The sequence below is a fragment of the Anopheles coustani genome, chromosome 2 (genome assembly GCF_943734705.1).
Source record: "Anopheles coustani chromosome 2, idAnoCousDA_361_x.2, whole genome shotgun sequence".
Classification (NCBI taxonomy): Eukaryota; Metazoa; Arthropoda; class Insecta; order Diptera; family Culicidae; genus Anopheles; species Anopheles coustani.
Genome location: NC_071289.1, coordinates 7954577 through 7975619, shown reverse-complemented (window position 1 = coordinate 7975619; position 21043 = coordinate 7954577). Strand labels below are relative to the sequence as shown.

At 43.4% G+C, this 21043-nt stretch overlaps 4 protein-coding genes across 4 annotated transcripts in view; 3 read left to right on the top strand and 1 right to left on the bottom strand.

Annotated features, from left to right (window-relative positions):
- Positions 1-4061, bottom strand: part of LOC131265702 (out at first protein) — a 48484-nt gene extending 44423 nt beyond the window's left edge. Inside the window, exon 1 of the mRNA XM_058268004.1 lies at positions 3507-4061. Within this exon, the coding sequence (XP_058123987.1) occupies positions 3507-3641 (135 nt within the window). The 5' untranslated portion in view covers positions 3642-4061. The remainder of the gene's footprint in view (positions 1-3506) is intronic.
- A 1469-nt stretch (positions 4062-5530) lies between these two features.
- On the top strand, positions 5531-7786 carry LOC131261873 (ATP-binding cassette sub-family G member 4-like). Its single transcript, XM_058263722.1, has 7 exons — positions 5531-5663; positions 5730-5853; positions 5930-6501; positions 6574-6779; positions 6881-7049; positions 7126-7226; positions 7289-7786. The coding sequence occupies exons 1-7, from the start codon at positions 5531-5533 to the stop codon at positions 7784-7786; spliced, it is 1803 nt and encodes a 600-aa protein (XP_058119705.1).
- Positions 7787-8416: 630 nt separating this feature from the next.
- LOC131261870 (ATP-binding cassette sub-family G member 1-like) lies at positions 8417-10653 on the top strand. Its single transcript, XM_058263717.1, has 7 exons — positions 8417-8537; positions 8604-8727; positions 8803-9374; positions 9447-9652; positions 9750-9918; positions 9990-10090; positions 10153-10653. Exons 1-7 carry the CDS (start codon positions 8417-8419, stop codon positions 10651-10653), a joined length of 1794 nt encoding a protein of 597 aa, XP_058119700.1.
- A 341-nt stretch (positions 10654-10994) lies between these two features.
- Positions 10995-13232, top strand: LOC131261865 (ATP-binding cassette sub-family G member 1-like). Its single transcript, XM_058263710.1, has 7 exons — positions 10995-11115; positions 11182-11305; positions 11381-11952; positions 12025-12230; positions 12328-12496; positions 12572-12672; positions 12735-13232. Exons 1-7 carry the CDS (start codon positions 10995-10997, stop codon positions 13230-13232), a joined length of 1791 nt encoding a protein of 596 aa, XP_058119693.1.
- Positions 13233-21043: the final 7811 nt, after the last annotated feature.

The following is a 21043-nucleotide window of genomic DNA, read 5'->3' as shown; positions in this document are numbered from 1 at the left end:
CAAATCGACATACCAGAGTTACACGCACAACCGAAAAAGGGCCCGTTCCGCGTTGGACCCACGTCCTCCGAACGATGGTAAATGTCTCAACCACGAAACAAATCATGATACCCTGCCCCAGACGTTCCAAGCCACCCCTTCGCCTACCGAACGCGGCCCATCAGACGGTACTAATCTGCAAGAAAGACCACCATTTTGTGGCAAACACCAAACGGTTCGGAAAAAACGACGAGGGACACGGGACGGGGGAAGCCGGAGAGGGTAGAATGTTAACGGCATGCTCGGGGGAGCGTTAGTTAGTCGAACGCATTTTCCACGTCACAGACAACGTCGTTTCGTTACTCGGGCAAACAAAGCGGTTGCACCTGATTCTGCCAAGGGGTCGAAGCCAGGGTAAACAACGGCATGAACAAGAAAAGAAAAACCCACCGACCTCGTCGACGAGAAGCTTAGTTAAGCCGGAAAGCGTCTAAAACAAAATAAGGCCCCTCGGTGCCCGAGGAAGAAGGAAGTGAGAGGGGACGGCGAGTGGAGGGAATAGTTTCCCAAGGAAGTTGGTGTTGATTGGATGGATTGAACTTCAGCAGTAGAGGCTGCAAGCCGGGCGAGAGAAACTCGTCATCGCTCATCGCTTGTCTTGAGCATCAAAGTTTCGCTCGGAACACTTCACTTCATCCGACGGTCGATACGTCCTACGGTTGGCAGACGTCGGGCCAACGATGGGTCGGGCTTCTTCAACCAACTCAACTGAGACATTTGTGGACCGAGAAGCGATACGATGAAGGATGAAATATGTTCGTTCAAATTAAACGAAAATGGTTTAATTTGCATGCGAAATGGCCCGAGCCAACTGTGGGTGAATGAAATCGTTGTCCGGAGCTTACGTTGTCTGGGAATACTGAATACATACCGAAACATTAGTGTTATCAGTATTCTTTTTCAAACATCGGCCACATATTGGGGGTTCCCGACAGCCTGTACGAGAGGAATGACTATCCATGTACTTAATAAGAGAACAAGGCTTGTAAGGTCGTTCGACACATTTAGGTAAGTTTAATTTAATAAAAAATTAAAAGATTTGTTTCAGTTTTACTTAAATTATCTTTCAGTAAAACAGTCATTGTCTTCGATAGAAGAAAAAATTTCACCAAAAACAATTCATAGAATGCTCCCAACATGATGGCTTTCTATAAAAAAACATCACGCTTTGACTCCTTTCGAGTCATCAATAAAGGGCGTCCAATTTAATCTACCTTACCTGTGATGGGTTTGTTATATTTTCTTTTTTTTTCTACAACGTAAACCGAGCACCGAACGAATTGATTGGATTCCCATTTCGAGCACGTTGATCGGTCGAGCTTTTTTTCTCAACTCAGTTTTTGCTCCCATTACTTTGTTTATAGTATTTTTTGTGACGCAGGTATGCTCAATCTGCCCGAGTGTACTGGAGATGACGGGCAAGCTTTCCGCTATGCTATGCTTGTAAAAAATTCGTTTAGTTTTATCTGGCCTGTCTAAACTACGATAAAATGGCTAGCATCTGTTTACATTAAATTAGATGATTGCTGCACATTTCCACAACAACGGCGAGACAGCGTAAACAACCTGGCAGGGATGGTCGAAGCACTTATGCAGATAACTCATCGTCCGCTACAACCCCTGCACACGTGGCCAGGATGGCTTTTCGGTGGTGGATGCTCCTGTCAAAAATAAATTCCTCTACGCTAGACCATAAATTCTACCACCATCGGGAAGGCTTGTGCAATCGACGTAGATGTACATGTGCTGCATGTGAGGCTATTATGCAGATTATTATTATCCTTGGTTAATTATGCCGCTTTGCCAAACCGCCCCGAAGGCGCGAATATGACGGACATAAGGAACCGAGCATGGAGCTTAAAGGCAGGGGGATGCGTGAGGGTAGATGGATGTTTAGATTGCATACGGTGCAATTGTTTCCGACATTGAAATATGCCACACTTGGGGAAGCATGTTATTATATTCCTGCTTGTACCACGTCCGGTTATAGACGGATCTAAATCAGATAGTATCTTTAACGTGTGTTATGCTCATCTGATTTCCTTAGCGTACGGAAAGACCTTATTTTTTACAAAATTCCATTAAAATTCCCTTCCCGGACGAAGGGAAGGATATAAAAGCTTTTTTTTTCTTCCACACTTAAAGTATCTTACGGTTGAAGTTGCCCCACAATTTGACCGGAACCTCTTTTCGCTGTACGTTGCACGCTGTACGTTTTTATCGTTTTTCTTTTTTCGTCGGTTTGCAAGCATTCCAAATCCCTTCCGATTACCGGTCCACCCGTCGGTAAGATATTTAAGCCGCTAACGGCGATAGGGGGAGAGCCCGCCAACAAAAAAACGCGGCGAAACTTTGCTTAAATTATGATACCGGGCACGGAATGGTAGAAATAATTCCTACCTTGGCGGTTCGGTTCGCATCCCGCGCCCGAATGTGGACGAGGTTTCGCCCGCCATTAATTCTTTATCGCCAACCGAAAACGTGCCATCCCGTACGTGGAATTTTTCATCCCCCCGAATGCATAATCGATAAGCCGGTTTCGGGTTGCCTCGCAGTACGCGGCAGTAATGTCGGCCCATACCGACCCGGAGTGTCCCGGTAAGGCAAGAGGCGGGCAGAGATGGTGCTGGGCGGGGGGAAAGGAAGCGACAAACAAAACTCCAACATTTCACGGCAGATGAAAACGATTCTTCTCCGCGTAACGATGGGCCATATTTGGGTAAATATGCGACTCAGCATAAACACACGCAACCCAACGGCGATGGTGCAGAAAAACTGCCAGCGAGATATTTTGGTTCAATTAACAATTTACTCTTGGCTGCCTTTGGCCCGCAATCGGACGCACCCAAGCCACTCCATTGCTCCTTGCAAGGAGGAAACCGGGAACTCGTACGAGTGTGTGTCTTTATGGGGGAAAATGTTCCCCCAACAACGGTGCGCCGAGGTCGGCGCGGCATGATGGAGTGGTTGTCTAAATAAGATACGAAAATAATCAGTTCTTAGAACAGCACATAAGGAGCCACCTCAACCCGGGGGGCTGCGGAAAACGGCGAGCCGAACGGAAAACATCACGAAGGGAAAATCGTCGGAAACGGAAACAGCCGGCGCTTTACTCGCACAAAATACCAAACATTGAAGCAAAAAAACAGCAAAACAGAAAACATGTCGCGCGACAACCGGACATGCCTGCGCCGGGTCGTGCAACATAGGCAGCCGCAACATAACAATTCTCGGAATGGCAAACACAATGTGCAGGGAACTGTCAAAATCGGGATTATGTTTTTCTGATCAAAACAGAGAACAAAACATGAGATTTGGTTCCCTTCCACGACATTTAACAGGTTCGTTGCGGAAATTTTGAATGTTTGTCACGGAGAGTAGTGTATTCTTCTCACGCAAGGACAGTAGAAACAACACAAATCGCCAATTTTCTTTACACTACAGGTTGTCCCCAATGAATCACTTACCTGATTTTGTACATTGATTATGAGCTGCGTAGCCGCAAGGTTAACGACGAGCAGGACACAACACAAACTGCCCAACACAAACCCCACTCCAGACAGCCTGGGTTTTCCGACTGTGCTGCATCTCGATTGGGCCATTTTAAGGACCGCTCTTGTATCTTCTACCGTCGAATAAATCAATACACTTTCCGCCAAAAACCAAGACTCACCGCTTACGTTGTAACGGAATGCATAACAAACATAAAATAACACCGACACATTTGACACTGGGGTTGTTGGGAAATAATCACGATCTCGACACTAGCCTGCACTTCACATCTTCCTAACAGCGGGTTTCGTGCAATAAAACGCAACCATGGACATTTGATGGAACAGGTGGACTGCACCACTCCATCCTGCCCTCTTCACACTTCTCCTCGGATGGAGCTCGAATCTTCCCTGCTGGCGTTATTCATTGGAGATTGTTGGCAACATTGGCTTGAACAAGGAAAAATCTAGGTACTTTACACACTTTTTCTACCAAAACCAACACTGATCGTAAAAACTACTACTAGAGCATCCCAAACGACGGGAAAACATGCGTAAAATCTTCGCACCAACTTCACTTGCGACTGCACTCGACCGCGGTTGACAACAAACTGGCGTCACGAGTTGTTGCAACTTCGGTTCGAGCTGCGAAATGTTGCGAGGATGTTCGGAAAAATGGTAGTAACAGGCATTTTGTTAATAACTTTTTAATCGTTGGTCCAATTTTTACGGCAGACCCCTCAAATGAAAGGTATTTTCCCAACCAACAACTTCGTCGAAGTTAAGAACTTATTTTTCCATCGCTTCTAGTTTTTGTGGGAATCTCTACGCCGCTGTCGGTTTTCCGCTTTAATGACCTCTATTCGAATCGGGGCGGTTCTTTTCTAGGTCATTCTGCCGGTTCAGTTTGAAGAGTGTTTTTTCTACGAAGGTCATTAAATCGGTAATTTACCGGTACCGATTCGGTGTGAATGTCACAATTGACATACGGTCGCCATTGTGAATGTATTTTTACGCAATTTTAATTTCCTCAAAAACTAGAAACGATGGAAAATCTTAGTAGCGCGCTGTACATCGAACGTATGATAAATGTGTACTTTGTCTAGCTTACATTTTGACGGCTATGAGGCTTTTTCCGGTATCAGTCCTGATTCGAGGGCGATCACATAGATTAATACTATCATCAGATCATATGCGATCCTCATGTCTTTTTTTACAGTTGGCCAAAAATCTATCAGATTCAAAAACGATACATCCTTAGAGAGAGGACAAATGAATCCTTCAAATACTTTTTTAAAATGGACTATAATGTTTTAAGTAAATAAAACATTAAAAAATATCTGCATCAAAACGATGCATTTTTGAATGATAACGTATCCATTTAGTTAAAACTATGATTATCCCAAAAACATTATAACACATTGGATCTCGAATGCCGTGATGCCTATTGCAACTACAGAAAGCGGAAGTAATTTCTACGCAACTTCGCAACCCGATTGACGATATTCTGGAGCTTCCTGTATCATGAGGCAATGAGAATCTACGTTATTATGCAGGCTTAATCCAAAGAAAAAACATAAAGCATCACAAAAATGCTAACGTCATGTAAACAGAAGCAAGAAGTTATCAGCTGAAGAATAGAACTAATAAACACAAACAGATGGAGGTAGAAATTTGAACTGATTTAAAAATACCCACAGGACGATTCCTGTGCAAAGTTCGGCATTGGCCGTCATGTGATGAGATGAAGACCAAAAAGGAAGAAACCAATGACCTTGATTGGCGATGGGCCTAAACTTCTTCTTGCAATCCCACACAATGAATATTGCCAAAGGTCTTACACAACTTGATAAGCGGGTTATCAGCTGGAATTGTTGAACCCGGATGGATTATCGCTTTGCCAAAATATTTCCAAGCGATCTTCCAAACCACTTCGACAGCATCGTTCAGTTGAATTCTGAAGCAGCATAGACAAACAACAAATTGTCAATCGTTCCATGATGGAACAGCCCTTTGAAGCAACCACGATTCCGATGGAGGATTTAATATTGAAAAAACCAGATAGTGGCCCTCTGGAAAGTGAATTTGATCTGTTCTTTCGCAATATTTCGTATTGTGTGAAACAAAAGCATGGTGAGTGTTGTGTAAAGTGATTACATCCGATGTGAATGATCTACGATTATCGCTTTCTGTTTCAAGATCGTACGCATTCCGCGATCCTGAAGAACCTCTCGGGTTCCTTTCGATCCGGTCGCCTCGTAGGAATAATGGGGCCTTCCGGAGCTGGTAAATCAACGCTGTTAAATGTGCTCAGTGGATTTAAGTAATTATCGGTAGAAAATATTCACCTAGTGAGTGGTATTTTAAGTGTTGTAAATACTGGATGTTGTTTTCGGTAGGAAAGCCAATGTCACTGGCGAATTGATGGTAGATGGACAGCTTTTATCGGAACGTCGCAGCCGCAAACTTGTTTCCTATACCCAGCAAGAGGTCAATCTGTGGCGAAGCCTTACCGTAGAGGAAAGTCTCAAGTACGCGGCCGAGTTCAAGCTTGGTAAAAGCAGTACAGCACAGAAGCAAACTAAAGTTCGAGAGTTGCTGGAAGTTCTGGGATTGGAATCTTGTGCTACGACACTCACTGACGTAATCTCAGGTGGACAAGCGAAGCGCCTCGCAATCGGACTCGAACTACTATCTGACCCAAAAGTGATGCTGCTGGACGAACCAACAACAGGTCTAGATTCGGTTTCCGCTTATCAGGTGTTGGCTCATGTCCGAGAGCTTGCCGCCCGAGGGCGCATCATCGCTTGCGTCATCCATCAGCCGAACTCTCAACAACTGCAGCTCATCGACGATCTGTTTGTGCTGGCCAGAGGACGCCGCATCTACAGTGGCCCAACCAATGAGATGGTTCCTCGCTTTGCAAGTTTCGGACTCCATTGTCCTGTTTCATACAATCCGGCGGATTATGGTAGGACCCGTGATCTTGATTATGCATTTCGAACATTGTTCAAATGAGTCGCTTGTCGGTATGTCTTTATAGCCCTGGATATTGCCAGCCTTGATCAGGAGGATGACCGTCTGAAACGACTTATGATGGATGAAGAGAAGGACATCTTTGACTATAAATTCTCTATTTTAAATCGCGTCAAAAGCGTTGACGAGACTTATCAACGATACGGCCTGACAACATTCCAGCAGCTCGGGGTGTTACTACGGCGTACAGCCTTGTGCGTGGCGAAAGATTCGGTAAGTTTCAGAAACATTGCTCGGTCCATCGAGCGTAAAAATTTAGAGGCATGTGAAGCTGCAGATACTTTTAATCATATTTTATTTTTTGTATCTTACAGTTCCAGCTAAAGGCGCGATTTGCTATCAACGTTGTGGTCGCTTTGCTAATCAGTATCGCTTTCTACAACACCGGCAACAATGCTGATCGTCTACTGTCCAACACCGCAGTGCTCATAATATCCTTATACGCAATTTTCTTCTCAAGCATTGTTTCAGCTGTTTTGGTTTGTAAGTACAGCCGATTGTATGTGGTTGTATTACTTTCACGTTGAAATATTCTTATTTTCCCTTTTCTGGTCTTCAGATCCTCGTGAGTCGGCGTGCTTCGTCCAGGAGAGTAAAAATAATTGGTACTCGCTTAAGGCATACTACTGGGCCAAAATTATCATCGAGATACCTACACTGGTACGTGTTTATGTTTTTTCTTACGTACTATGCACTACATGATCTTCTTATTTCTTCTACAGTTTATCTCATCCCTGGTGTACATCATCCTCGTATACTACTTTACCTCACAACCGTTGGAGGTGTTTCGCTTTGTGTTGTTCGCTGGAATGTGCCTCCTGTTCGGTTGGATTTCGCAGATGCTTGGTCTTCTCTTGGGTAGCCTCATGTCGGTTCAGACTTCTGTCTTTTGCAGTATCATGGTGGTCGTACCGGCATCTCTGTTCTCCGGCTTCTTCATTCCGTTGCGTGACGCCAACTTTTTACTTCGTCCGCTAATGTATGTGTCGTTCGTGCGTTACGCATTCGAAGGTTCCCTCAGTGCGATCTACAGCTATGATCGACCTGATCCCGAGTGTCCTGAAGTGTTCTGCTATTTCGGCAAGCTGAAAAAGTTTCTTGGTTTCATATCGCTGCCAGAATTGGCCTATGAATATGATCTGTTAGCTCTCTTCATCTGGATTGTGTGCCTTATGCTGGCAGTGTATTTGAGCCTGCGAAGAAGAATCAAATCAGACTAATCGTCCACATCCTGGTATTAATTGAAAAACAAAGCAGTTTAACGGAAACCGGATAATGCCCTGCGATAATAACTGTTGAAACAATGAAATATATGTAATATCGCGTAATTGCTGTCCTAATCTTCGGTCTGTTTGCCTATTGTTTTTTAAATTATGTGCAACATATATTCGTGACATCAATTATTTCAAGTAACTGCTTTGCAAAACCCGTAGAACCTTAGAAATCGTCGTGTTTTCAGCAAGTTTGTGAATGAACTTAATTTAAGTGTATTTTTATGCACTTCGTCTCTAAATTATCTTACCGATTGCGATTGCTTATCCGGTGCAAAAGAAGAAAAATAAAACTTAACCAAGCCGTTATTAGCAAAAGTTATCAGCTGGCGAATTGTTTATTTAATACAAACAGAGGGATGTAGTGGTGCGAACCGTTTCCAAAAATATACAACGGGGAAGTGTTTATGTAATTTGATAAGGGTCTTATCAACCGACATGTGTTATCAACCGAGTGACTTATCGCTTCGCAAAAATTATTCCATCCTACCAGCAGCGCATTCGCAACGTGCCCAACAAACATCGTTTAGTTGAATTTTCAAGCTACGCAAGGAAAGAACACGTTTTGATCTTCTGATAATGGCACAACTCATTGAAACAATTCCGATGGAGGAACTACACTCGATGAAAATGGATGGTGGCTCTCGTGAATTTAGTCTGTCCTTTCGCAATATTTCGTACAGTGTGAAACAAAAGCATGGTGAGCGTTGTGTAAAGTGATTACATCCGATGTGAATGATCTACGATTATCACTTTCTGTTTCAAGATCGTACGCATTCCGCGATCCTGAAGAACCTCTCTGGTTCCTTTCGATCCGGCCGCCTCGTAGGAATAATGGGGCCTTCCGGAGCCGGCAAATCAACGCTGTTAAATGTGCTCAGTGGGTTTACGTAATTATCGGTAGAAAATATTCACAAGTAAATGTTTTTTTGAGTTTTGTAAAAAACAGATGTTATTTTCGGTAGGATAGCCAATGTCACTGGCGAATTGATGGTAGATGGACAGCTTCTATCGGAACGTCGCAGCCGCAAACTTGTTTCCTACACTCAACAAGAGGTCAATCTGTGGCGGAGTCTTACTGTGGGGGAAAGTCTCAAATTCGCGGCCGAGTTCAAACTTGGTAAAAGCAGTACAGCACAGAAGCAAACTAAAGTCCACGAGCTACTGGAAGTTCTGGGATTGGAATTTTGTGCTGACACACTTACTGGAGATATCTCAGGTGGAGAAGCGAAGCGCCTCTCGATCGGACTCGAGTTACTATCCGATCCAAAAGTGATGCTCCTGGATGAACCAACAACAGGTTTAGACTCGGTTTTCGCTTATCAGGTGTTGGCTCATGTCCGAGAGCTCGCCGCCCGAGGACGCGTCATCGCTTGCGTCATTCATCAGCCGAACTCTCAACAATTGCAGATTATCGACGATCTGTTTGTGCTGGCCAGAGGACGCCGGGTCTACAGTGGTCCAACCAATGAGATGGTTCCTCGCTTTGCAAGTTTCGGACTCCATTGTCCTGTTTCATACAATCCGGCGGATTATGGTAGGACCCGTGATCTTGACTATACATTTATAACGTTGTTCAAATGAGTCGCTTGTCGGTATGTCTTTAAAGCCCTGGATATTGCCAGCCTTGATCAGGAGGATGATCGTCTGGAGCGTCTGATGATGGATGAAGAAAAAGACATATTTGGTAATCAATCCTCTATTATAGTTCCTGTAAAACGTGTCGATGAGTCATATGAACGCTACACTCTGACAACATTCCAGCAGCTCGGGGTGTTACTACGGCGTACAGCCTTGTGCGTGGCGAGAGATTCGGTAGGTTTCCGAAATGGTGAGAATTAGGGGTTCTTTAGAGCTTCGATCATCCTGTCTAAAAAGGGCATATTTATTTTACGTGATGTATTCGTTACAGTTTCAGCTAAAGGCGCGAGTTTTAATCAACATTGTGATTGCCTTTGTCATAAGTATCGCTTACTACAATATAGGCAACAATGCTGATCGTCTCATATCTAACACCGCGTTCATAATTTTGTCCCAGTTCGTAATTTTCTTCTCGAGTGTAGCGTCAGCTGTTTTAGTTTGTAAGTAGAGTGCTTTCAGTTTATCTGTCGGTTTCACCTATAAATATTCTTTTTATCATCTCATAACACAGATCCTCGTGAGTCGGCGTGCTTCGTCCAGGAGAGCAAAAATAATTGGTACTCGCTTAAAGCATACTACTGGGCCAAGATCATTATCGAGATACCTACGCTGGTACGTTCTTATGCTTTTTCGTACGTACTACACACTACATGATTTTTCTCTTTCTTCTACAGTTTATCTCATCCTTGGTGTACATCATCATCGTATACTACTTTACTTCACAACCGTTGGAGGTGTTTCGCTTTGTGTTGTTCACTGGAATGTGCCTTCTATTCGGTTGGATTTCGCAGATGCTTGGTCTTCTCTTCGGTAGCCTCATGTCGGTTCAGACTTCCGCCTTTTCGACCATTATGGTTTTGATACCGGCATATCTGTTCTCTGGCTTATTCATTCCGTTGCGTTACGCCAACTTTTTACTTCGTCCGCTAATGTATGTGTCGTTCGTGCGGTACGCGTTCGAGGGATCTATCAGTGCGATCTACGGCTATGATCGACCTGATCCCGAGTGTCCTGAAGTGTTCTGCTATTTCGGCAAGCTGAAAAAGTTTCTTGGTTTCATATCGCTGCCCGAATTGGCATATGAATATGATCTGTTAGCTCTCTTCGTCTGGATTGTGTGCCTTATGCTGGCTGTGTATTTGAGCCTGAGAAGAAGAATCAAATCAGACTATTAAAAATGGCCAGCTTTAGATATTAATTTGAAAACAAAGCAATTTAATTTAACTGGAAAATACTGTGCGATAGTAACGATGAAAAAAAATTAAATGGTATTAGCCTGCGAATACAAACAGTGGAACCTAATGGTGCGTACCGCTTCCAACAATATACAATGCGAAAGTGTTTATGTAAATTGATAAAGGTCTTATCAACCGACATGTGTTATCAACCGAGTGACTTATCGCTGCAGAAAAATTATGCCATCCTACCACCAGCACATTCGAAACGAGTTCAACAAACATCGTTCAGTTGAATTTTCCAGCTACGCAAGGAAAGAACACGTTTTTAGCGTCTCATAATGGTACAACTCAGTGAAACAATTCCGATGGAGGAACTGGATGAGATGAAACTGGATGGTAGCTCTCGTGGATTTGATCTGTCCTTTCGCAATATTTCGTACAGTGTGAAACAAAAGCATCGTGAGTGTTGTGTCAGGTTACTGAAACCGATGTGAATGATCTTCAAGTAATGCATTCTATTTCAAGATCGTACGAATTACACGATTCTGCAGAACCTCTCGGGTTCCTTTCGATCCGGTCGTCTCGTAGGAATAATGGGGCCTTCCGGAGCCGGCAAATCAACGCTGTTAAATGTGCTCAGTGGATTTAAGTAATTATCAGTAGAAAATATTCACAAGTGAGTGTTATTTAGAGTGTTGTAAATAACGGATGTTATTTTCGGCAGGAAAGCCAATGTCACTGGCGAATTAACGGTAGATGGACAACTTCTATCGGAACGTCGCAGCCGCAAACTTGTTTCCTACACTCAGCAAGAGGTCAATCTGTGGCGGAGTCTCACCGTAGAGCAGAGTCTAAAGTACGCGGCCGAGTTCAAACTTGGTAAAAGCAGTACAGCACAGAAGCGGACTAAAGTCCACGAGCTACTGGAAGTTCTGGGATTGGAATCTTGTGCTGACACACTTACTGGAGATATCTCTGGTGGAGAAGCGAAGCGCCTCTCAATCGGACTCGAGCTACTATCCGATCCAAAAGTGATGCTCCTGGACGAACCAACAACAGGGTTAGATTCGGTTTCCGCTTATCAGGTGTTGGCTCATGTCCGAGAGCTCGCCGCCCGAGGACGCGTCATCGCTTGCGTCATTCATCAGCCGAACTCTCAACAATTGCAGCTCATCGACGATCTGTTTGTGCTGGCCAGAGGACGCCGCGTCTACAGTGGTCCAACCAATGAGATGGTGTCTCGTTTTGCAAGTTTCGGTCTCCATTGTCCTGTTTCGTACAATCCGGCGGATTATGGTAGGACCCGTGATCTTGACTATGCATTTCGAACATTGTTCAAATGAGTCGCTTGTCGTTCTGTCTTTAAAGCCCTGGATATTGCCAGCCTTGATCAGGAGGATGATCGTCTGAAACGACTTATGATGGATGAAGAAGAGGACATCCTTGACTACCAATCCTCTATCGTAGATCATACAAAAAGCGTCGATGAGTCACATGAACGCTACAGTCTGACAACATTCCAGCAACTCGGCGTGTTACTGCGGCGTACCGCCTTGTGCGTGGCGAAAGATTCGGTAGGTTTCCGAAATGGTGAGAATTAGGGGTTCTTTAGAGCTTCGATCATCCTGTCTAAAAAGGGCATTTTGATTTTACGTGATGTATTCGTTACAGTTTCAGCTAAAGGCGCGAGTTTTAATCAACATTGTGAATGCCTTTGTCATAAGTATCGCTTACTACAATATAGGCAACAATGCTGATCGTCTCATATCTAACACCGCGTTCATAATTTTGTCCCAGTACGTCATTTTCTTCTCGAGTGTAGCGTCAGCTGTTTTGGTTTGTAAGTAGAGTGCTTTCAGTTTATCTGTCGGTTTCACCAATAAATATAATTTTTTCCATTTTATATGCAACACAGATCCTCGTGAGTCGGCGTGCCTCGTCCAGGAGAGCAAAAATAATTGGTACTCGCTTAAAGCATACTACTGGGCCAAGATCATTATCGAGATACCTACGCTGGTACGTTTTTATGCTTTTTCGTACGTACTACCCACTTCATGATCTTCTTATTTCTTCTACAGTTTATCTCATCCCTGGTGTACATCGTCATCGTATACTACTTTACCTCACAACCGTTGGAGGTGTTTCGCTTCGTGTTGTTCACTGGAATGTGCCTCCTGTTCGGTTGGATTTCGCAGATGCTTGGTCTTCTCTTCGGTAGCCTCATGTCGGTTCAGACTTCCGCCTTTTGGACCATCATGGTTTTGATACCGTCATATCTGTGTTCAGGCTTCTACGTACCATTGCGTGATGCCAGCGTTTTACTTCGTCCGGTAATGTATGTGTCGTTCGTGCGGTACGCGTTCGAGGGTTCCCTCAGTGCGATCTACGGCTATGATCGACCTGATTTGGAGTGTCCAGAAATGTTCTGTTATTTCGGCAAGCTGAAGAAGTATCTTGGTTTCATATCGCTACCAGAATTGGCCTATGAATATGATCTGTTAGCTCTCTTCATCTGGATTGTGTGCCTTATGTTGGCAGTGTATTTGAGTTTGCGAAGAAGAATCAAAGCAGATTAACTACAATATTGCATAACTGCTATTGCTGTATTGAAATTAGATCAACTTCAACGGTCAATACTCTTAATATCGTTCAATGGAACGAATGTAAAATATAAATATAGTTGGATTGATACAGTGATAAGTTTCTCTTATTATTTGGATTCCGTTAGAACATGTTTACAAATGAATCCTGTTTTTGTTAAATGAAAAAAAAAATACTTAAATTTTGATAACTCAATTCTATCCGAACAATTACCAACGAAACTGAACACAGAAACTACATCCATGATGCACCAAATCTGGCAGCAATCGCCACGTTGAGCACCAGTCGACGCGAGATAGGGTGTAATTTATTTGCTATTTTAATTGAATTTATGTCTCTCCGTCTCTAATTACACACGATTCAGCATAAATTTTCCGGCACAAGTAGATAAGCCAAACGGATGCAACTGCATACTGAGTACCAATGCAACATAGTGTAGGGTTTTCGGCCCCTACAACATTCGGTGTGTTTTGCTGTGCATATATGTATGCTTGTACACATTGTTTTAAAGAAAATATATGAAAATGAACCATTTCGCCTTATGACAACATTTATCAGAGGAAACAAAAACTTCCCTTCCAAATGCATTCGAGCACTTTTATTTAAGCGTTAGGTACGAGAATTACCGTCAAGTGAAAAGATACGCAAGAAATAAACATCATCTGGAAGCTGAAAGTAATGGCTACTGTATATTTTACTCAACTATTTCTTTTCGTTCTTCCGTGCATTGCCAAGAGAAATGAAATACCATAGCCTATAATCGATCACTCGATGTCCAGTAGAGATAGAAAGTAGCTGCTACTGATTGATGTTCCGCCTCTTTCTACTTCTGTCTTGTCTGTCCGGGGAGGAGAAACTTTCACTCCAGTACCGGGCTAAATCAATTTGCAACTGGAGCATTTTCATTCGATCGAACACTGAAATTACCGGAAGGTGGAAGAAAGCAATAATCCACGCCAGTTCGTGAAAGTTTACACAACATTCCTATAGAAAGAGAAAAACATGCTGGACAACGACAAGCTAATATCTCTAGTTGAAAGTTGAAATGGCAAGTCACAAGAAAACAACCGGTTATAAGGTCACTTCGGAAATGTCTTGCAAAGTTCAACTGTGGAAAAATCTGCTCGGAACGAGAATGTATTTAGGTAGTATTGGACCAACGGTTGACTAACGATTGTTGATTCATCCTTTCCTAGTACCTTATACCAAATACTAAACGCAATTTGAGGAAATTGAAAAGTTTGCTTGTTCAATGAGACACTTTAAATTACAAATAGCATTTGATCCTTATTGAACGCAGATTGATTTTTATTTAACATCCCGTTTAGGCATTCGAGAAAATTAATTTAAAAACTCTCTTCCGATCGTACAACGAACCATACACAAAACCATAGCTGCTCTTCCCAGCCAACAGCAAAATATGATCAAATGAACAAGTTTTCCCCACACCCTCGCACCGCGACGAACAGTAGTAATAACGAAATTTTCCTAATTGGAAAAGTCAACACCGTTTTCACCCTCAACTCACTGCAGCCTGCGGTTTTGCGTTGTATCCGAGTGCAGTTTAAATTTTTTGCGAAACATATACAGCTTCCAAACTGTTCCTGCTGACCCTGGGTTGAAGGGTCGGAAAGTTGAAATGTGGACGAAAAATGTAATTACTGTTTAATACTTTTTGCATGGTACGTTCTATCCACGGGAGAAACGTTTCACTGGCATCCAAACTTCGCAACGGTCCCATGATGAAACGCGATTTGATAAATTAGTCACCGCAACATGGATTGCGGACAGAAAGCAAATGGAGCCGCCCGGTGGTTCGTGGACTCGAACGATGTCGGCCTTTTTTTTTATGCGAAACACCCTACAAAAAAGTAGGCAACCATTCGATTTGTTGAAAACTAAATATGTGCGGAGTAGGATGTGAAAAAGTTAGTCTTAAAAGATAGAGATGAAATTGGTTTCTTTCGAAAAATAAACATATGTACTTTACAATATTTGTGAAGGATAGTATAATGGATGCAAAAGTTGTGAGGAATTCTTTTTAAGCTGCAGAAAAACTTCTATCAGACACAGGTGAAGACAGTGCAGTGATTACGGCGCAGCATATTGAAAAGTAATCAAATAAATCATAAAAGTTGCTCTTGCCAGCCTAAAGAGCTCTGGGATGCCATTTTCAGTCCGAATGCTGCATGTAAGAAGCCCGCACGTGGTCGGTTCGATAACGTATGCACCCCATTTGATAACGAACTTCAGGCCGGGTCACGTTGCACGTAAAAGGATAGGCAAAAACGACAGTTCCGTGACTTCACGTAGAACTATAAATAATCCAATGTCCCACTTTGCTCGACCAGCTGGAAAAAGGAGGTTGGCTCTAGTTCCGCGTGTCCTGTAAATTGTTGCCAGTGTTCTAAGCCCTTCCCTACGAAAACAAAACAGAAAACAACCTTATCCCCCAAATCCCTCGAACACTATCGCCAGCATCAAAAAGTAGTGTAGCATGGACTAAAATGAAACCACGAGGAAAGAAAAATGAAATGACACAGTCGAAACTATTTCCAAAACTTTCCGGACGCCTCTCGCTCCCGTGAGGATCGTTAAAAATTTATCGCCACGGTGAACATCGACCGAGCGGGGACAGGACTTCCAAACAGCAGATAAAAAATTTCCTGCCACCCAACACATACACACAGCTATTCTATGTGGAGGAATGGCGGGAGAAAAGGCAATCGGGACCCCGTATATGATGCTCGATAAGGACTGACTAACGATAACGATGTGAAGGCGTAACGAAGAGATGGAAAAGTTACTTTTCCTTCCCAATGTTGTATGAAGTACACTTTTTTATGTCATACGTAAGGGATGTTATGTTATTTTGTGTGGATTGTGGCAGTAAATACCATAAGAATATTATGTTGTGAAACACAATGTGCATAAATGGAATTGTGGTGCTGATACGGAGTGTGGTTTTTGTAAATTGCTGAAGATAAAATTGCGTTTGAGATGTGTTTTTCTAGCATTTGCACAAAGTTCTTTGTAGCTATTTCATTAGCCATTTTTTCCTGAATATTTTCTCAGTAGAATCCTTCACCTTCATTTACCAACTCGAAGGAATACTCAAAACATTTAACACATGACCTGATGCGAATCCGATTCCCACATCATCTCCCAGAAGAGTTCTAGTAATTGCAAACAAGGAGCAACGGTGACGTGTGACGAATGCGATTTGCGGAGTCCCAAACGGAAACTCATTTGGGCCATTGATTCCGCTGGCTCCCGGGGACAAATGTTCCATCACCGGTGGAGCACCTTCATACGATGCCGGCGACGACAACGACGACGACATGCAATCATGTACGCTAATTACTCATTATTAGAGAAAATAATTGACGATAATCAACGAATTAACAACAACGTCACCCGAGTGTGGTAAGACCGTGGTATGTGTTTGTGTGTGAGCGACGCCAAACGCCGGTGGTTGACGCACTTCCGGTGAAACCATAATTAAATGGCGCTTTCCGACGATTAATGGCACATGTGGCTTGGGGATTGATTATTCTCTCCTCGGGCGTACGTACAAATGTTGATGGTAATACGTGCGGGAACGGATGAGAGGATTAACACGTTGCGTACCAAGCGTTTTAGCACACTTTTTAGTACAATTTTTGAAATTACAATTTGTTTATAATATTCGTTAAACCGATTGTTTTCGAAGGCCAAGCAAAAACTTAGCCTCCCAAAAAATTTATATAAAATATTATAATAATTTTTATGTTGCATTTTCATTTATTTATGGGTCAAAAACTTTGTTGTACTAAAACTGCTGTCACCCATATTTGGGTGACGCGGTACGCAACGTGTTAAAGATCGTTTCGAGGAGTAAAATGAAGTGGAAAAACTTTTAACTTAACACTGTGACACTATAGTGTATAGGAATATCAAAATGCAGTTCTGTTGCATAAACTGCGCTTACTGTTAAGCTGAGTGAGACCACGGTTTTGCATAAAATTATTTCCAAGTTTCATTAATCTGTTTCGACGCTTATTCAATGATAAATTTTATTGGATTAGATTTCACGCCGAGGGATTTTAATCATTCCTCGTTACAAGGATGCAACGGTCTCATTTATGAAATTACCTCGAAGCCACGAACTGTATTACATGCGAATTCAATTTCGCGCCCTTCAGATGCACCGAAACCGATGAATACAACCTCTACGTCTATGTTGCTACAAACGGTCTCGAGCACGACCGGCCGAGTGGATTGTGGATAGTAGATGTGATTAAAATGGCCACGGAACGATTCAACTTTTAGCCCTCGGTAGATTCCATTGCGTTCGATATGAGTGCTGAAAAAAAGAAGGTTTCCATTTTGCTCCAAAAATTTCAAATATGGTGAGTGGCTGTTGAAGTGATTTTTCAGCGTTTCATTATGAAAACTTTCCTATGGTATTTGGTGCTAATTCATGCACAACATGATTTTTATGAAAACAGATTGTACAAATTTCCACTCGAGCTTATTGAGTGCTGGACGTTCACTTGACTTCTCGTTTATGAGTTTCATGTAATTGAAGTTTCGTTAAAAATCAATTGAAAGTTGAGCAACCTAATAGGAACAAAACCTTCCAATCTCGCTGAGGTTGACTGTTCTGAAAAACACCCCACGTGTACGTGCATCCCTGCCAACAAAGGCAAGCAAACTCGCTCGTCAGGAAAAACGTGAAGGAAAACATTTCATGCAACCGAACGCGCGCTCCCAACACGTGCTTCTGCAATCGAACGAATATTAACGAACCCCTTGGCTCCGTCCGCCTTCCAGAGATAGCCCATCGTCCATCCATCGTCCGCAGCACCATCTGGTGGCCAATCGAGATCGTACGCGGCCAAAATGGCGGATCTATTAACTGCAGCGTGTGCCCGAAAAACGGAACCTCCATAAAACATATGTTATCTAACCCCGGAGGGGGGGTGGGTTCGGTTGCATTCCGTGAGCGTACCGCTTCTGGTCGGTTGTCGAGTGGGGAATGGGAATGTTTGCCAAAGTGTAACGGATGTGTAACAGGAAACTATCTTTCGCCGGGTATAAATTTTGGAGTGAGGAAAAAAGGGAACCCAACCTTGCTCGCGTCGATTCCAATCGGGAGCAGTTCGGGTGCATCCAGGCCTTGGTCCCAACGTTGATGTCGGTGGCCAAGGGTGGTTATTATGCCGCCCGGTCGCTATAACGTTTTTCCCTCGGCGCGAAATCTAAAGAGTCCAAAAGAGCCCATCGACGCGTTGTGCATCTTCGACCGCAAACCAGCTGCATCAAGATAGATAGCTGCACCGGCAATGTTCCCCGGAAAAAGGCAACGCCACAACCACAATTTATGCACCGTTTTTCATCGTTATCGGGAAGGGTCGCTTACTTACAAGCTTCTCTCGCTGGCGATCGTGCGCTGGCTGTGGCTTCGTGTGGTCACCCCATGATGCATTATTTATCTAGTGGACCGCGTGCGAAAGTTTCCCTGTGGCTCGCTAAGTGGTTGCTGTGAGCTGTAAGCCGTACTTAGGGGTAGGAACGGTAACTACACGCATTCGATGCTTTCGGCTTCCTTTGCAAGTGCACATACGGAAGATATAAAATTGGAACGGAACAAGGGTCAAAGATTCATTAGCATAAGCATCCGTAAGCTGTCAGCGTTCTCTAGAGCAGGCGTGCATGTGGAAAGCAATAAACTTTAAAGCACATATCAAGGTTAGTCAAATAGGCTTTCATGGGTTATAGACAAAAAAAAACAGTTGAATAATAGGAAACTATAAGTGAATTGAAATTATATTAAATTTTGATAACCATCCATTTGTTTTCCACAAATTTCATCAAAACATTTCGAAGCCTCAGCAGAAGAATAATTCCATCCAGAAACGAAGACATGAAATGGCCTACTAAAGCACAAAAAATGGACGAACACCTACTGGTCACTAACGATAGCACGAGTTTGTCGGTTTAAAATGGACACTGGAAAAAATGAGAACGAGTCAAGCCGTTTAAGACCAACTCCACCATAAAGAGAACTTCCCCTAAGTAAAACATCCGCTTGTGTTCGCTGATAATTATCCATTCTCTAGGTTTAACAATTAGACGAGCCGATGCCGAGGAAGTTCATGTTTTTCCTGTGCTTGTCTACTCGCTTCGTGGGGCGTATGGGTATCAGAAAAACCACGATAATTTTTGCTCCTTTTCGAACGAGTTCTCCACGAGGTAGTAAATTCAGCTTTCCCCTCCCGAGGAACGGACATTTCTATGGCAGATGGGCGATAAACAGTGGGATAGATCAACATACTAAACTTCACCTCCAGGCACCGAGCGCTGACGAACGGGAAAGGATTAGGCCTTGGAGTGGACTCGACCAATTATAAAGACACAGGGGCTGCCCGGAATGGAGAGGATAATTCCGTAAAGAATACTTGAACGCCGAGCAGCAAAACCCTTGGCACGCACGTTTCACAACTGGCGCCGGATTTTAACGGACGGTCAGCCCCGGGTGGTGGAAATCCAGAATGTGTATGTTCAAATATATTATCCAACAGTCCACTCGCTCCAGTTTCTTGCTGCGAGTGTTGGGTGTGTTTGCGTTTTACGGCAGGAGAATCATTTCTCCTTGGATAAGTTCACATGCTCGTCGAGTCCATCCTGACAGCAGTACCAATCGGCTTAGGAAGTCGTTCACTTACCGGCCCGAGCCTAATCGTCCATAGCTTCTTTTGATCGTTTAACCACCAGGAGCCAACTGGAGCATTAGTTACATAGGGTCAATTAGGTTTTATTATAAGAAAACAGAATGGATGCGGCATCCAACAGCAGAGTGGTTTCTATACAGTTGAAACTAGAAAGCATAGACTCACTTACTGCATATCTTTGAATATTTGAAGAACATTCACTTCCATTACAAGCCATCGAGTGAACACAAAATTCATTTTCATAGTAATTACGAGAAAATGTGTAATCTCATTTTCTCCAGTAAGCAAACCTTTAACACAAACTTTAATGTGTTACCTAATCTATTCAAATTAACTTCAGAATGTTTGTTCACCGAGTGCTGTGTAAACGTATCTGTGCAAAAGCTCCTCCAGTCCGCTCCCACTGATAAAATCATTTAGGGTAAAGCTTAAGCTCTCCTTCCGGTTGTAATTCTTTTTAATCAAACTCCCTTTACCACGCCTTCCGTGACCTTTTCGCACAGCGACGCAAGTGTCGTTGGAAAATTGTCTCTAATCTTTCATTTAGTTCCCTTAACACCCCGAACAATTACGTCGTCGAGCCGGGGACAGGCAGCTACACGGGTCACGGGGTTGCCTTGGGAATCGGGTGTTGGCTACAATTAATTGCTTCCCTCGTCGTGTTTGGGGATCGGATTTTCGATTGAAATCGAAATAGCTTAAGCAAACGGTTTAATTGCGATTTCACCGGAGTGGCAAAAGCTTCTCGTTCGTAATCCTCCTCTGCTCTGTGAGGCTGCCTGTGTTGTCGGACGGTCGGGTGCCCTCACCTGGGTGTTTGGCGAAGTGCGGCCGATTGTAAACATAAAGTAACTTTCCACTGCAGGCAAACTGACTGAAGACGATTATGCAGCGGCTCCTGTTTCCGATGTCGTTTCGCACTTGGCTTACCCTTTCCCCATGCGAAGCGTGGGGGGATCTGCCGGCAAACAAACCCCATGGACCATTTATTGAATCGATTGCTACATCATCCTGTTTGACAAATGGACAAGCTCTAATGGAAAAGTTAGATAATCTGCGTAAAACACCGC